This window comes from Excalfactoria chinensis, chromosome 3, assembly GCF_039878825.1.
Source record: "Excalfactoria chinensis isolate bCotChi1 chromosome 3, bCotChi1.hap2, whole genome shotgun sequence".
Taxonomy (NCBI): Eukaryota; Metazoa; Chordata; class Aves; order Galliformes; family Phasianidae; genus Excalfactoria; species Excalfactoria chinensis.
The window spans coordinates 63,362,712-63,380,086 of NC_092827.1; the positions used below are offsets into that span (position 1 = coordinate 63,362,712).

General features: G+C 34.5%; 1 protein-coding gene across 5 annotated transcripts in view; it reads left to right on the forward strand.

The window, feature by feature from the left end:
* PACRG (parkin coregulated) overlaps positions 1-17,375 on the forward strand; it is a 175,470-nt gene that overhangs the window by 76,834 nt on the left and 81,261 nt on the right. For all 5 annotated transcript variants that reach the window (XM_072332501.1, XM_072332502.1, XM_072332503.1 and 2 more), the window contains exon 4: positions 11,444-11,615. In XM_072332501.1, coding sequence (XP_072188602.1) covers positions 11,444-11,615 — 172 coding nt within the window. The remainder of the gene's footprint in view (positions 1-11,443; positions 11,616-17,375) is intronic.

Here is a 17,375-nt window from a genome sequence, read left to right on the forward strand (position 1 = left end):
TTGAAAATGCAGATGAATCTCTAATAAAGCAAACTTCTTCATGAGGGACAGTTTGTGAATTTGAGTCTTAAGTTGTCAGTTGTTGATCATACAAATAACCCCTTTGAAGGGCCACTTTTACATACCTTTCTGGATTTGTTATGGGCACCAAATTCACAAAGGGCTGTGGAGTCATCAAATTGGCATTTGTTCACAGTCACGATAACACTGATACTGTTTTCACTAGCTGAAGAAAGGTATTCAAGCTTTTTTTATTGTTTTGCAAGTTAATCCTCATGAGAACAGATAGATAACTGATCTCTGGTATTTATTTTAAAGAAGCAAACGAATAATTTCTGTATTTTTATTTTGATTTTTTAATCAACATATGATCTTGAAAAACAAACAAAAAAAAACCCAAACAATGGAAGTTGTAAAGATATAGTGACTAAAAGTCATCTGAAGTCTTCTTCCCACCTTTGAAGTGCTATCTTTGGTGACACCATCAATGTGAAATGAGTCATTGCACACAACTCTTACAGACATCCATGTCAGATGCCACAAATGAATATAATCTCCTCCTAAAGCAAAGCTTATTTTTTACTGCGTGACAGAATGTGGTCTAATCAACTCAATTTGGTATTCCTGAGTGATATATCTGCAACAGACATTTTGTTCAAATATTTTGGATATATTATAATATTTAAAAGCCTCACAAGATATTTTTTTTTTTTAATGTCTTCATGTTCTTCACCTCATTTTGTGTAATTCATGACAACCTCTGCTTTTATTCTTGTAATGTAATGGGCTTGAGAATGGACACTGTTCAGTGTATAGTTAGCACAGTGCTGGCATAGTTTTGTCAGGGCCAGTGAATTATTTCTGCTTTGTTCTGTTTGTGTGTTGATATAGATCATGGAAACGTTTTGATCACACCGTAGACTATAAATTCTGAAGAGCGTGCACTTGTCTTGAGTTATGACTTAATTGGAATTATATTGATTTTCACAAGAAGTGTCTTTAAACTTCTCTATGGCAGCCTGATCTGTTTGTTCTCAAATAAAGCCTTGATATTTACATTAATCTTCTGCCTATCTTATTCAACTCTTTCGCAATTGAAATAGAGGACAACACCATCACATTGTTTGGTATCAACCAGCAGATGGTGCAGTATTCCCTTCCATTTCTAAGGCTTTTATCAATGTCTAAAATTTCTTCATGTACCATTTGAGTTGCCTGTCTACAGTTTACCTCTGAAGAACTTCCAGTGTTGCTCATTGTCTCATTCCACCAGACCATGACTAAAAAGCATGAAATAAATTCTGAGTTATCTTCCAGGACCCTTGGGGTCTATGGAACAAAGGACTTCTGGTTGTTGACCTCTTCTCAAACAGTTCTCTGTTCCAATGCTTCTCTTGGTCTGTGCTCTTTCTCAGATGCACAGACAATGAGAATACTTTGGTTTTCATTTCTTAGTATTCTTCTTGAAGTTAGTGAAGATTCGCAGGCTATGACCCTGCTTACTCTGATTTGTTTCAGGAAGTTCTGATCACAGAACTTCTTTGTAAGATGCAGCAGTTTCTGGCCTAGGTATACAGCTTTCATGGTAACTTTATCAGTATGTTTTATTATCTTTCCTTCTGGGCACTGGATGTTTATCTGGATATGTTCAGACACTGCTCTTTTGTGAGGAGGATAGTCATCGTTAAACATGGGAAGCTGAACCCATCAGGCCAGTGGAACAAATTCCAGAGTGTATCTACTGCAAAATAACTTATAAATTTTGAGGATATTTTTTTGGAAGTTGTTGGTCAAAAACAATCAGCAACTGTTTTGTCATTGTACACCAGAGAACCTTCTCACACTCTCTGAAAAATCCTTGGTCCTTGTTAGTCTTTGATCTTTAACACTGTCTGGGATTTAAACTGAAGTTTCCATCCTTAAGAGATGTTGTAAAAAGCATTGAACTGAATGTAGTTCTTATGTCCATGGGGTAGCCACAGGACTGATCAGATATTTTTTACCTATTCTTCACATTTCTGAAAATTAGGTTTTATAAAGTTTGTGATATATTGCAGATGAGTAAGTATTCCAGATATTGTAGAGGTGCCAGCATCATAAGATATTCAAAGACTAAATTTACTACTATTACCCAAAAAAAAAAAAAAAAAAAAAGGAAAAAAAAGTATTTAAATATAATTCACCATATATAGCACTCTAACTAGTATTAAATATTACTGATCAATATTTGCAGCATGAAAACTGACCAGCTTCTTGAACTTAGTTGAAATGGACAGTTGATGGATGAAGAAATGACTTCAGGATCAAGTCCAGAGAGTGGTGGTCAGAGATTGTTGTTGAGCGGTGTCCCCAAGGGATCCATGCTGGGGCCAGTAGTCTTCAGTAACTTTATCAGTGATTGTGACAATGGGGTCAAGTGCACCCTCAGTAAGTTTGCTGATGACACCCAGATGTGGGCTGCAGTTGACGCACCAGAGGGGTGGGATGCCATCCAGAGGGACCTAGACAGGCTGGAGCAGTGTGCCCAGGTGAACCTCATGAAGTTTAACAAATCCAAATGCAAGATCTTGCATCTGCGTTGAAGCAACCCCCACTACCAATACAATCTGGAGGATGAAAGGATTGAGAACAGCCCAGCTAAGAAAGACCTGTGGGGTACTGGTGTATGGGAAGCTGGACAGGGGCAGCAATATGCCCTGACAGTCTGGAAAGCCAATCAGATCCTGGGCTGCATCAAAATAGGTATGACTAGCAGGTGAGGGGAGGTGATCCTGCCCCTCTGCTCTAGTAAGGCCTCACCTAGAGTACTGTATCCAGTTGTTGAGTCCTCCTACAGGAGAGACATGGAAGTGTTGGAGCACATCCAGAAGAGGGTCACAAAAATGATCCAAAGGGTGGAACACCTTCCTTATGAGGATAAGCTGGTAAAACTGGTGCTGTTCAGAATGGAGAATGCTCCAGGGAAACCTGATAGCAGCCTGTCAGTGTCTAAATAGGTGCTTTAAGGAAGAGGGGAATATGCTCTTTAATAGGTGCTGTTGTAATAAGACAAGGGGAAATAGCTTCAAATTGAAAGAGGGAAAATATAGAGTATACATAAGGAAAATGTCTTTTACAATAAGGTAGTGAGGCACCGGAACATGCTGAATATGCCCTGTCCTTGGAGACATTCATGATCAGTCTAAGCAATGCTCTGAGCAGTCTGATCTATCCATAGGTATCCCTTTTGGGGAGTTGGACTAGGTGACCCTTAAAGATCTCTTCCAACTTAAATGATTCTTTGATTTATTCAGTTTTCAGTCAAGAACTTATATATGACTTTCCAATGCAAATGTGGCATTAGTAGAACCAGAATGAGTTATCAAAGGATGACCTGACCTTCTCTGGCAAACACCTTCCTCTTGGAATACTCAGACTCTTGGAATACTCAGAGAGGAGAATGTGCAAAATAGGATTCATTTTTCTGATAGAGCATGCAAAGAGCAGGCCTCATAAGGGGAGCTCTGCACCTAGAGGGAGATAACTGTTTTCACTGTTCACACTTTACTTTCTGATAAGCCTAATTTCTGCATGAACTTAATGATTTTTTTTCCCCTGAAGCTCTAGGACAAGATTACTTTACTAGAATTCATAACAGTTTTTATCATCCTTCCTTGGCTGATGCTGTATGCGTCCCTTTTGGTTTTCTTTCAAAATTGTATTCCAGAAGTAAGAAATGTTTGAGGATTGCAAAAGATTCAAGGTGGTTAACAATTGGAAAAGACTATTAAAAAAAAAAAAAAAAAAAAAAAAAGATGTTTTCAGTTACCAACATGATAAGGTCTTCATATAGAGAAATAATATTACCAGAAGCCGTAGCATTATATATTGTTAAAAAAATAATTTACAATTTTTAGTTTTTGTTGTTGTTATGCATTCTACCATTACTACATACACTGATAAATCATTTCATCAGTTTCAACTATTTGCAGTGTTACATTATTGCTATCATTCTAAGTAATGTTTTTATTTTAAAATTGTTGTAGCCTTTGGTAATATACTAAGAAGCATCATTTCTACTAATCCCCTGGACACTCCCCCATTAACGGGTTTGCTTCTTCTATTGTAACCAGGTTTTAATTCATGAAAGGACTTCATTTTGCCTCCTGTGGCTACTAAGTTAACGTAATAATCTCCTGAAAAGGACTCTATTGAAAGCTTTTTGAAATCCTAATTTAATATCTACAGAGCCAGATATCCTTTATCTATTATTTTAACTCTTAAAACTGTCCCTTAGATTGCTTTTAATAAGCTGAATCTCCAGAGTGCAGTCTACAGATTTCTGCTCTTTGTCTAGCACGCCTGTTTTTATTAGAGTAGGAGACATGTAAAACCTCTCATTTAGTGTCATATAAAGCTTCTCGGTTCTTACTAAACTTATGAGACAACTAGTTGAGTCATCGAGTGCTCATACATTTGGGATGCTGATTAGACTTCTTAGAGGTACAGATTCTTAGAAAGAAAACTGAAAAACAGGTTGTACTCATTAGGAGAGTTTTGCAAACGTCATGTAAAGCCTGTAAGATTAACTGCATGATAAGAAATGAGCGAATAGACTGTGAATTTGCTGGGACCCTTCCTGTTCTGTATAATTTTCCATGATTACTAATAATGATGTCTAAAAAAAAATTTACATCTCTGGAGATTAGCGAAAAGTGAGGATTCTTCCAATTTTAGTAGTATAATAATATAACCTAAAAATAAATACATAAATAATGATTGGAATAGATGTACGATAGGTATAGTTGTTTTTTTTATTCTGGCAGTGTCCAGAAGTCCCCCCATCACAATGTCATTGCAGTTTGTGAACAAGTGGAACACTTTTCTGTTCCTGTAGGAAAACATCAGTAACCCCTTTACTGAGCTTATAATAAAGGAAAAATGAAAAAGGCTTAATTAAGAAACAGATTAATCACAGCTACAGACTGAAGCACATTTCCAGCATCCAAAGTGTTCCACTTCTGTTTAGGATTAGCTTTGAAATTGCACAACTGCTCTGAAGTAAGATATTAATGGAGAATAACCTTGAAGCATTTGAGGAAATATCTTTTCTTTTTCTAATTAGGATAACGAACAGAGTATCACTATTTTATTCTATTTATTATAACTTTTTTGCTAACTTTTCCACATAGAGATAAATGTCAAGAGTCAAAAGGTGATGGGAACAGTGTAACTGAAAGCTCTTATCTTAGAAAAATTGCTATTCTAATCTACCTTTGAGCACTTCATTTTCCACATCTTTATTACATTTCAAAACATATACTGTATATAAATATTCTTAATAATAGTGCATAGTAACAGATTTTAAACGTTTTCACTATTTCTAAAGCTATACAACTACTGTCTTTTTTTATGTGCATGTCTGAAACATATTATAAAATTGGATGTATTCTGCATTATATTTTGAAGGTTTCCAGGTATTTTATGGTATGCCTTAATCACTAAATCAAAATAAATCTTGAGACAGTTGTTTTTAATTTTGGCCACAGAGTTGTGCTTTTTTTACTGAGCCTTTATCCCAGTGTTCCTGGTTTTCTCTATTTTTTCCCGGTTTTGGCTTATTTATGTTAAAGCTGAAGAATCTGCTAAATTAACTTGAAATAGCTTTTCATTAATAATTGGTGTGGAAAAAGAACATTAATGCCAACAGACACAGAAACAACTGCTTGATCTCTATCTTTCTGAATGTATCATATAATCAATTGAGCTTCTTTCCTGATTTAACTACATAGTTCACTCTTTGCAAATAGTATTATCTTTCATCTCATTAAAACAACAGCAAAAATTATTTCAGTATTTTTTCCAAAAAATTAAACGAGTTCATTGCTGATAGGCTGCACCGTATCTGTTTTGTTGGCATGGTTCCTTCAGTATGGTTTAAACTGAGCTACATATCGCACAAGGTAGTTAGCGATGATCAGTATCTCTGCCTCCAAAAGGTAGCCAGAATTCCAGATGTTTTCTTATTCTACCTTCAACTTGAAAATAGGGGGTAATCATATACACTTAGCTGTGTCTTCTTGTGGAACTGTTATCTTTTTTGCTTTCCTTTTCAGTGATTTGTCCATTGATGTCTAGTATGGTCCTGCAGAACTGAAAGTTTCTTCTTCACAATAGTAGTCCTTTGTACCTTCTATAGTGATGGGGCAGAATCTGTCCTCTGCTTCTTGCTGGTGCCTTAGTGCAGCTGTGGCAGATTTCAGTGGTCCTTGATGAGAGTGCACCTTAATCTCTCTAGGGAGCTGCAGTCCTCTGAGCAGTCATTCACTTCCATTCACCTCAAAGTAGGTGTGTGCAATACAAAAAAAATATTGCTTGATTACTGTAAATGCATGTTATCTTTTCACATCATGTAATGCTTACATTACACAACTGCAGATAAAAAAAAATTAGGGCTTTCTTAGTCTAAAGTTTCAAATTTACCACGCTTGTGGAACTCTTACGTGTTAATAATTTGTGTAAGAAAAACAATGGAACAATTGGGTGCGTCTAACGAGGTTTCAGCAAGGCTTTGAACAGTAAAAAGAATGTAAATAGAACAGCATTCTTTCTGAAGTAATGGAAATATTTTGTCAGCTACTGAGGTTGTCCTCTAGACCATTATTTGCTTTGAGTACCTTCTACTTCTGTCAGTTGTGTTCACTGAGCGCTGTTCTCAGGGTGCATTCATCTTCTATTCATAGAGCTTCTCATTAGTTAAAAGAAAGCAATCTTGGGAGCATAGTCTACAGCTATTTGCTGTACTGAGATAGCATATTTTGCATACTTTTCTAGAAACCAGTTGACTTGGATAATTTAAAGTGATTAGAGAACAAATAGATTAAAAATTCTGAAAACATTTTCCCCTGTTTTGTTTGTTTGTTTGGTTTTAATTCCAGTTTGCAGCATTCATATGTATCTCTTTGTTCCTGTTACTTCCACTACAGAACATATGAATAAAATCTGTTTTATATTGGGATAAATTGATCATAATAACATAATAATCTTGTAAGTGCCTTGTATAGTAATAGCAATGCTTTCCAATCTATTATATAACTATCTAGTACTTGCCCTTTTTATATCTACATCATATTGCTGGCCTATAATTAATTAGGCTGCTCAAGTTTTTCTTTTGTTACTATAACATCCTGATGAACTCCCACACTGTAGCAGTATTCCATATAGTATGACATGCAGTGTTAAAGAGACAGAAAAGTAAGACCTGTATTTTTAGTCATCCTGATTCATCTGTATGGATACTACAGTCCTCTTCGATATTGGTAAAATCTACCTTTTCTCTATCATCATCAAAATGTATGCTTATAAAATCTAGAGTCAGGCAGACCAATTCAAACCCACACTCCTTAGAAGTCTATTGTTTTTTATTATTATTACTATTATTATTTTGATTAGCTTCTGTATGGCACAGCTCACATTCACTGATGTAGCTAACAAAATATTTTCTCTTTCTACCAAGCTAGGAAATAGAGATGAGATAGTTAGAAGTTTTCCACTGAAGGTGGTATAGAACGGAAAAAAAAAATCTTAAAAGGAACAATTATTTTACCAAAGAATCCACACAAAGTCTTTACTATGATTTTAAAAGTTCATTTTTCTCCTGATCAAACTAAAACCTACAGTTTCTTCTTATACTTAATATTTTAGATAAAGGAATTAGATGAATGTATAAGCAGTCTGATACAGTGTTTCTGAGAGATCAAAGCCAGGTTTTGGATAATCGTATCAAAGGAATACAGTACTATGTGGATAATAAACAAGATAGAAAATACACTGTATCTGTACATTAAATGCCATCTTCTAAAATTCATGTTTGCTTTATCGATTAACTGATTGCTTTAAATTTGTTTTAGAAATGTCAAAATTATGCTTGTTTTCAAACTTTCATACCTTAAGTTTTCATAGCTATTTTGATTTCTTTATTTGTCAGGTGGGTTATTCGGGAAGCTTGGTTTTTTTATTATTTACAGACTAAACTTGGGCTTCTTGTTATCTCAGCAGACTTTCCTCTCACTATTAGCTACTTCATAGGAATGACTTTCTTGCAGGAAAAAACCTTAATTCTGTAAATATCATGCTGTCGTTGGTTTCCTTCCATCTTGTGCTTCAGTGAATTATACATATTCATGAAATAAGTATGAATTGTATATTGTTTGGTTTGAACCTAGGTAGCTCAAATTTCATGAAACAATGGATTTTACTGATGCTTGCACAGTGATTTTCTATGTGTGATCATATTTTATAGTAACTTAGTAATTCTTTTGTTTGGCCTAATTGCTGAAAATTTAAATTCATGGTTCAACAAATTACCACTACATAGAAGTTCACTAATAATTATTTTGTGATCTCGCAAAATTCATATTTGCAGCATTTTTGTTAGATGTGAACAAGTTTTGCCAAGAATTTAGGCTTTCATCAGCACTTTTTGTGGGTGGATGTGAACAACAGAAGAATTTTGTGGGTGTAAGCAGAAAAATCACATTTTTCTCTGAACAGCTGTATAATAGCCACTTTTAAAGGCTAAACAGTAAACACAGAAGGAAAGGGTTTCGCACCATGGAATGTAAGACAAAATATTTCTGGGATCCATATTGTGGGAGTTATTATAGAGCACAAATTGCTAAGTAAAAATTTTCTGTATGCTTGGCCTGCTTCAAGAAATGAGATGAAGTCGTTTTTAGAGCCATACCAGTAGCTGTCCACTGATAGCTTTGGAACTAACTGAGAAGAGAACCCACAAATGCTTTATTATCTAATGCTTGTAATACTGATATATTGTGGAGATTTTGGTTTCAAAAAAGAAAAGCTTTTGTATAATGAAAAAAATATATATTTTTTAAAACCAAAAATTGTTCTGTCCTAAAAGTTAATATATCACTTCTAGTTTATGTAACGTTTGAATTGTAAGTCAGTGTTTGTAGATTAAGGTCATGTTGTTAAATGACTAGCTATTATCACTGGGAAGACAAATTGAGCAAGCTTTTGAATGCATAAGTTTTCTTCAAGTCTGGTTCATAAAAGACAGATTTTAAGCATAAAGAATAGCTGAATGAAATTGCTCAGACTATCAGAAAATCTTTGAGTAAAAAATGACTGCTGGTGCATGCAAAGAAGACGAGATATTAATAGAGAAAGGGAGGAAAAAAGTGAAGGATTCTATTGTATGTTTTGATCAGAATTAGTTGCAGATCATTGTACAGTAACCTGACAAGGTGGTGTATCTCCCCGGAAATTGTTTGTAATTTTGAAAGAGTGTCAAAAATCCATGTAAGAAATGGGTTTAAAAAAAGAAATAAATATGGATAAATAAAATGGAATAATATTCTGACAAAGGTGGTTTTCTTTGTAAAAATAATAATAATAAAAAAATTAGATATATATATTTTCATTTTTACATCTAAAGCTTTGTCCAGATGCAAGCACTTGTAGATTTTATTCTAAATTTTCTGAAAGCCAAATGAAAAGTAATGAAATTGTAATCAGATAACTGTGTAAACTACAAATTAGAAGTATGAAAGAGAAACACTGAAGGATAGAAGACAAGAAAAAATGTCATCTTGCTCTTCCTTTTTCATTGATATCTTTTTAACTAGCTGGCCATTTCTTACTTGATGCAAACTTCTCTCTGTAGTGAGGAATTTTGCTTCTGAATTAGGCTTGTAACCAGAAGTTTGCTGTTGCTGTTTTACCAGCTCAAAAGCCTTATCCATAACATGCTGAGTGTCAAAAATTGTAAATACAGATAATATAAATATCTTCTGAGTCTTATTTTTGTGGTTGCTTGGTATAGTTATTTTGAACTTACTCATTAATTGACCATGGCATGTTTACTCTAAACTTATCTGGTAAGGGTGTTTTTCCTTGTGAAATTAAATATATATATATGGTGTTATAGAATCTCTGCTAGGAAATGTGGATTTTATTTTTTCCTTTCTCTGTATGGCTCAAGACTGGAAATGGATTTTGTTCATTCTTAGGTAAATTGTTATAATGCAGTAATTCATTTTAGACTCTTGTTAGAGATCAACAGTCTCATGTGTGAGAATATTTAAGTATGTAGTTGGCTCTGCATCTACCAATAGTGAGATATTCACAGCAAATGTAAAGGACTTACTTTCAGGAACTTCTTCCTTTTTAATTTTCATTTATCATAAGTAGATCAGTTGCAGCATGAAAGGCTGAAGTGTTCTAGTCAATAACTATGATGTGCAAGATCACATGATGTGCTTAGAGTCAAGCAGGGTGGGAAATGAATGGCAGTGGCCAACAGGGAATGCACGTCTGGTATTTGCTTGACTTCCATGATTCAAGTGAGAATGTTATTACTGGCCCTTAATCAAGTGATGGATATTGGTTTGCTTAACTTGACAAATTTTTCCATAGGATGTTTTGAGCTTCAGCATTATCTGTGATAAAGCTTGTTAGATGTGAAGGAGGAAGTGCTTACCAAATTCCAAAATGCCATCTCACTGGAAAAATAATGTAGCAGTTAAGCAGTATTTTAAATAAGTGGTTAGCTAAAGAGATGTATTGGTCTCTTAGTAGTTTTGATGATCTTTAAACTTTTCAGAGAAAATGCTTGGCTGTTGAGAACCACTTAGCTATATTCAGAGCTCTAATAGGCTGAAAGCAAACAAATTCTTCTCACTGCCTATTATGAGTGTATGTCAGGATGATGGTGGGTAGAAAAAAGAACAGGTAAGTGCTAACTCCCTCACTTCGTGTTTTTGTATTGGAGAGAGATTCCTATTAGAAATAGGTACTTAATTTCTCTATCCTTTTTCACATTAAATATCCGTCAAATTTCCTTAGAATTCTGTTCCTGAAATGAGTAAAATTAAGGTAAAATTAAGTCAGTAGTCAAGGTAGTTGGATATTTATACAAATACTGGATGTTTTTTGATTATAGGATTTTTTTTTTCTCTTATTTGCTCTTTTGAGTGTCCAAGTAAACATACAGTGATCAGATCTTTCTGAAATAAACAGAATGTTATTCTTGAAATAACAACATTGATTCCTGTGGGTGACTTGCAGAGTATGGTATATAATCAAAACTTTAAGGATTTGGTACTGACAAATCAGGAAGCTTTCAAATGCTATTTCAGATGCTTGAATCATTGGTTTCATCTAAACAACTCAGTTGAGTGGCAGCTGTTCAGAAAATGTATGTGAGCATACTAATTTGCTTTCTGATTTAAATATTTCAAATATTTTGGTATTTCAGTATCTGCTGATATATATATCTTGCTGGAAACTTAATGACACTCAATGATACTCCGCAGTGATACAAAATGAATTATTTTCTAAATATACTTATTAGATGGCATGAATTATCTATCAACCTGATAATATTGTATTTGTTTTTGTAAAACTGTAATCATTTATTTTACTTATTTTACATTTTCAGGTAGAAATTGAGAAGCTGGACTATCATTTTTATCTGCCTTTGTTTTTTGATGGACTTTGTGAAATGACATTTCCATATGAGTTTTTTGCTCGTCAAGGAATCCATGACATGCTGGAACACGGTGAAAACAAGATTCTTCCTGTCATTCCTCAGCTCATTATCCCAATAAAAAGTAGGTGAAGATGTGGGAGGAAAAAAAAAAGCCACTAAAATCACATTTATATGGCATAGACTTTTGACAAGTTGCTAATTAAGCAGCAAAATATGACAGGCCGTAAATTTCATGTAGATTACTGCAAACTTGAGTAATTCATAAGGCGTAAGGCCAGAAGGTTTATGCCTTCTATCACATGGCGGATGCAGTTCTCCAGAAAAATAGGCTGTCTGCTGAGTCTTTTTCTTATTACAATATGGCTCCTTGTCTTTGGAAATCCGAAGGGACATTTTTCTTATCTGATTTTTATGTATTTATTATGTAAGTCTGTTGCTGTATAAAACAGTTCATCTGAAATGACAGGAGAATTCATCAAATGAAAATTACAGAATTATCTGATTTGTTTTTTTTGTAGAAATATACGTTATGTAATCTTAGATGGAATACCACTAAAACTTAATGTTTTGAAACATCTGTTCTTTCATGTATACTGTTTCGTCCTTCTTTAGATCTTGAACCAGCATTCTTCTCTAGTTTGATAATATGATTCTTAAGCCTACGTGTAACACAGACACTAGTAAATCAGTGTCATGCTGCAATTCTCAGTGTGGGAACATGACAGATTTATTAGAAATGGAGTTTCAGCCCATGCTAATTTGTCTACTCCTGAAAAATTCTTGGATACTGAACCAATACCCATTGGCAGTTTTGATGCAGCAACTTTTTTTTTTGGTTTTTTTTTGTTTTTTTTTTGTTTTTTTTTAAATTGAGAGAGAGAGAGAGGGAGTTTAATAGGTAAACTAATGTTAATCCGTGTCACCTGGCTTCCATTTATTTTTCCAGTTGTCAACTATATAACCCTAGCACTAAAGAGCCATGTTGATCAAACTTTATTTCTATTTTATGGTTAATGTGTAATGATATCATTGCTCTACTTTGCCCTATTTTCTGTAGATGATTCCGCATCCGTGCTAATGCAGAATACAACAGTCATTCTCTTTGTATTACAGAATGAATTGTCAAGCAAAATTTTAGACAAGAGGAAAAGGAATATAGTTTGACTTCTGATAATACTGATGGATTAATATTGGAAAGATCGGAATTGTTTTGTTTTATTCATTAGCTTTGTTCTCCTTTTAAAAGATCAATAATTGATGTCACTACCTCTGTCTTTCTGTAGAATGTCAAAAGGAGTGTATAATTCTAAAGAATGGTTACTCTGTAAGTGATAGTTGTGAAAGGTTATGGAAACAGCATCCTGTGTTTTTCTCTCTAAGACAGGAATCATGTCATTTCTTTAAATCTTTACTTTCAACACCACCTAAATAAATTTATAGTAGTATCTTTTTGAAATCCGAAATAGTTTCTTTGGAAAAGACTACAAGTTTATGACAGCAGCTGCACTTCAGATTTAAAAGTCTTGCTGAGACTAGAATCTAGCTTAGAAATAATTACCTAGAAGCTTTATCGGTTACACAGCTTTTAGCATTAGAAAAAGAGTGCTGGGTGAGGATATTTATATGGGTTTGATATATAGCCTTTTAAATTGAATCAGTATTTAAGATGCTGAAACCCATTCAGGAATGTGCTGCCTAAATTTAGTGGTTGGCTCTGTTTTATTTTACTGTACATTGGGTCACTGGCAATTTTTGTTGCTTTTGTTGTTGGGGAGGGGGAGTTTTTGTGATTTTTTTTTTTTTTTTTTCATAGCTTCTGTATAATTTGTAAAGTGTGAAGAGTTTAAATAGCATCTAAGCATGACAAAGGCTTGGTCCAGAGTAAACCCATAATAATACGTTAAAAAGACGCACACCATTTCAAGGAATCTAAAAGTGTATACATCTAAGAGTTTCTGAAGTTCTCTGTGCTCATGTAATTTAACAGCGTAGTCAGAGCTGTATATTTTTGAGACCAAGCTCCATCCCCAATAAGCTCAGCTATGTTTTACGCAGATTACTGTTTCTAAAGTGTTCCTCTGGGTGTGTTATATCTGATTAACCAGTCTTCTTTTAGACCACTACAATATTTCTACTGCGACCAAGAGCAAATCAATGGATTGTTAGGCAATATATATATATGATGAAGAGGAAGGGGATAAAAGAAAAATAGAAAGATAACTCTGCACATGAAGTGTTTTTAAAAGCAGTTTTCACTCCTGCTTTGTGTCGAAGGGAAATATTAGCAAAGGGCTGCTCTGAAAAAACATTTTGAATTAAATTAGATTTTTTGTATTTTTAAAAGATTTAAAAAGAAATCTGTCAACTTAACCAAGACAAATGATTTGCTTAATGTTCACACTTTTTGAATATTGTGTCTTAAAGATGAAAATGAAATTATCTAATAAATGTGTGGATTACTCTAAGTCCTAATCACTTCTACAAATTTTGATCCAGTTATGCAAACAAGCGAAGGGAGATACCTGAAATCAACCAATACAGTTTCCTTCCTGAAAACATCTGAAATAATTCCTTATTTTTATTTGCAAACTTGACAGATGTTTGTTTTTAAGGAATTGAGAGGAAGAAGAAAAAAAAAAAAGAAAAAAAAAAACCAACAGATTGGAGATGTTGATTTCTCAAAGAGAAAAGTATTCAAACTATATTCTGGTTTCTCAAAATAAGAATTCAAATCATATATTATTTTGCAGTGCCAAATGTGATAAAGTTGTCTACAAACATTGTCACTGAATGATGTAAGAAGAACAGGAAAAACAAATTACCGGGAATGTCAAGCCTATAATGAGTCCAACTACAAATTAAAAAATGCAGAATCAGAAAACGCAAATATCTCAAGGTGTTAAGACTTTTAATTCCCTTTCACTGGTAGCACAGGCTAGCCCACTGAGTTATTTAAACTAAAACTGAGATCCATGATTTGAGATGTACTGCAAATAGAGGAATACTATGTTGTTATTACAAAAATTCTGATGTGTAAATACAGAGAAGAGTATATTCTCTCTTGCCAGGAAGCTCCATACTGTTATTTTCATACATCACATTTCATATGAAGTATACTTCATATTTCATACTTCATATTTTCAATTAGGGCCTGGAGCATCTCCCCTGAGAGAGGACCTGATCCAAGTCTATAAATATCTGAGGTGTGGAGGGCAAAGTGGTGAGGCCAGGCACTTTTCAGCAGTGTGTGGAGACAGGACAAGGGGAAATGGTCAGAAACTGAAGCATAGGAAGTTCCACACGAATGTCTGCAAGACCTTCTTTATGGTGAGGGTGATGGAGCACTGGAACAGGCTGCCCAGGGGGATTGTCGAGGCTCCTTCTCTGGAGATATTGAGGACCCACCTGGACGCCTACCTGTGCGACCTGGTGTAGGGAACCTGCTTTGGCAGGGGGGTTGGACTCGGTGATCTCTGGAGGTCCCTTCCAACCACTACGATTCTGTGATTCGTACTGTAAACAGAGTAGGAAGGAGCCTAATTCTGCTCATCACAAACTGTATCTGTAGCAGAATAGAACCAAGATATACATCTCTGGGGTAGCAAGCAAAGCTGTCTATAAGAAACTGGAGCATTCCTTTATTTTTAGGGCCCAAAAGGGTCTGTCTGTACCCCATGTCTTTCAATAACACATTGATTTATTTTAAAACTGACTCGTGGCCTGATCTTATCTATATGCAGCTAAGAATAGTCAGGAAAAGACAGAGAGGAGGTGAGAGAGGGATGTTATATTGTTTGCTTGCTAACTGAATGCTTGAATGCTCCTGGCTCCTGTTCTAAATTCTTTCTGGTCATTATGTGAATGTAAAATTCCTTTTTATATGTGTTTTTTTTTTTTAATTATTATTATTATTTTTCTTGAAGCAACTTATGTTTAATATTATGTTTGCCATAATGAGATCAGGAAAGCCATGATTCTTTATACTTGCTGTTGTTAGATTTTTGGAACTCTGAGAATCCTGCAGAATGCACCAGATTTGACTTGAGATGTACAGGCAAAAACACACACTGATCAGGCAGGATGTTATTACCCTTTTATCTGGTATTACTATGAGCAACATCAGGGGCATCAAACGCAGTTTATGGAAGCACCTGCTTTCCTTTCAAAGGCACCTATTGCTCTTCAGTAAGTGTAAACAGTTGGTTTTTGTTTTTCTTTTTTTTTTTTTTTTTTGCTAAAGTTATGATTGTTAGAGCTTCCAAGACCTTCACTTGCAAGCAACCAGTTGTTTCATTTCTTTCACCTCCAGCTCATTTCAGTGTACTTTAGATAATGCAATTGTTTGTGAATCTCACTTCTCCATGTACTGACAAAGAAACCCAAACAAATGATTAACAACAAAAACAAAAACACACCAAACCTAAGATAATGATAATTAAAAAAAAAAAAAAAAAAAAAAAAATTTTCAGAGGGGAGTTACTTGTAAATTCAGATGGTATCAATGGCCTAGTTTGTAGCAGCTCTGTCAAAAATGAAAGAATAATATGTGATAGAAAAGAAGTTGGAATACGTAAATAGAAATGATTAGTAGAAACATCTTGTTATAGCTTTGCTAATGAAGATAATGTAAAATTAAACACTTAAGCAGCTTGGATTGTCCAGTTGCCAGAATATTTGGTTTTCTGTGTTGTGAATCCTAAAAAGGACATGTGGGAAATCTGAAACTAGGCCTAGAAGCCAAATAAAACTCACATTTAACTTAGATGGAAGTATAATTTTTACAGAGTTACAGGCAGCAGACTTGACTGAGTCCAAACACTTCTGATTAAGTCAACAAACAATCTCAATCCTAAGGAACAATGAAGTTTTCTTTTTTCACTTTTTTGCTATGATCGTTAAGAATAACATATTTTTGTGGATCAGAGAAATGTAAAAACAGTCTTCCTTCAATGTGACCTGCATAGTCCTTTCTAATATCGAATACATTTCTAAATTAAACTTATTTTTGTTTTCTTATTTTCAACATCCGGTTGTAAAATGTGGATTGATGTCTTCGACAGCGATGTAGTTAATTCATATTTAATATCAGTAAGGGCCAGTGTTGCATTTTGATGCGTAGAGCTCTACTGTCAATAGCAGTTTTTCTAAGCATGTTTATATGGAAGAACTTCTTTGCAATAAGAGTGATGGAGCATTGGAACAGTTGCCCAGAGAGGTTGTGGAGTCTCCTTCTGCAGAGATATTCAAGACCAGTCTGGATGCCTACCTGTGTGACCGACTGCAGGGTACCTGCTTTAGCAGTGGGGGTGGACTTGATGTTCCCTTGAGATCCCTCCCAACCCCTGTAATTCTGTTATTCTGCAATATCTTCACATTTGTAATCACTAAATATTTCCTTATTTCATAGAATACTGAGTATTTTTATGCAATAAATAGAGTCTTTTGGGCCATGCTCTTCCTCATTCTTTAAATCATCTGTGTTCCTTTCTGTCATCTAAAGAAAATGGATTAAACCTTTTACGATTTAATTGCAATCTTTCTCTTGACTGACTGTTGCTCTTGTGAACCAGTTCTAGTTGTTAAGAACTTGGTCTGGAAACTAAATGTCAAAAACTTCTGTAGACTTAAAATGCTTTTAGAGATAGAAATGCTCTTCAACTTTTTTGGAAAATTTGTCTTGAATCTCAAATATTGGATGCTTCTTTCCAGTAGCCTCTGTCAACCAGTACAAGTAATTGCAATTAGAAGATTTGTGTTAGATTTTGCAGCTCAAAGCTGATAACTTCAGCTGGTTTCAAGTAATATAGATATTGTATTCCTTTTTCTTTCTCTTTACTCTTTTCTAGCAGTTCTCATCATCTGTAGCCATTTATTGTTGCTC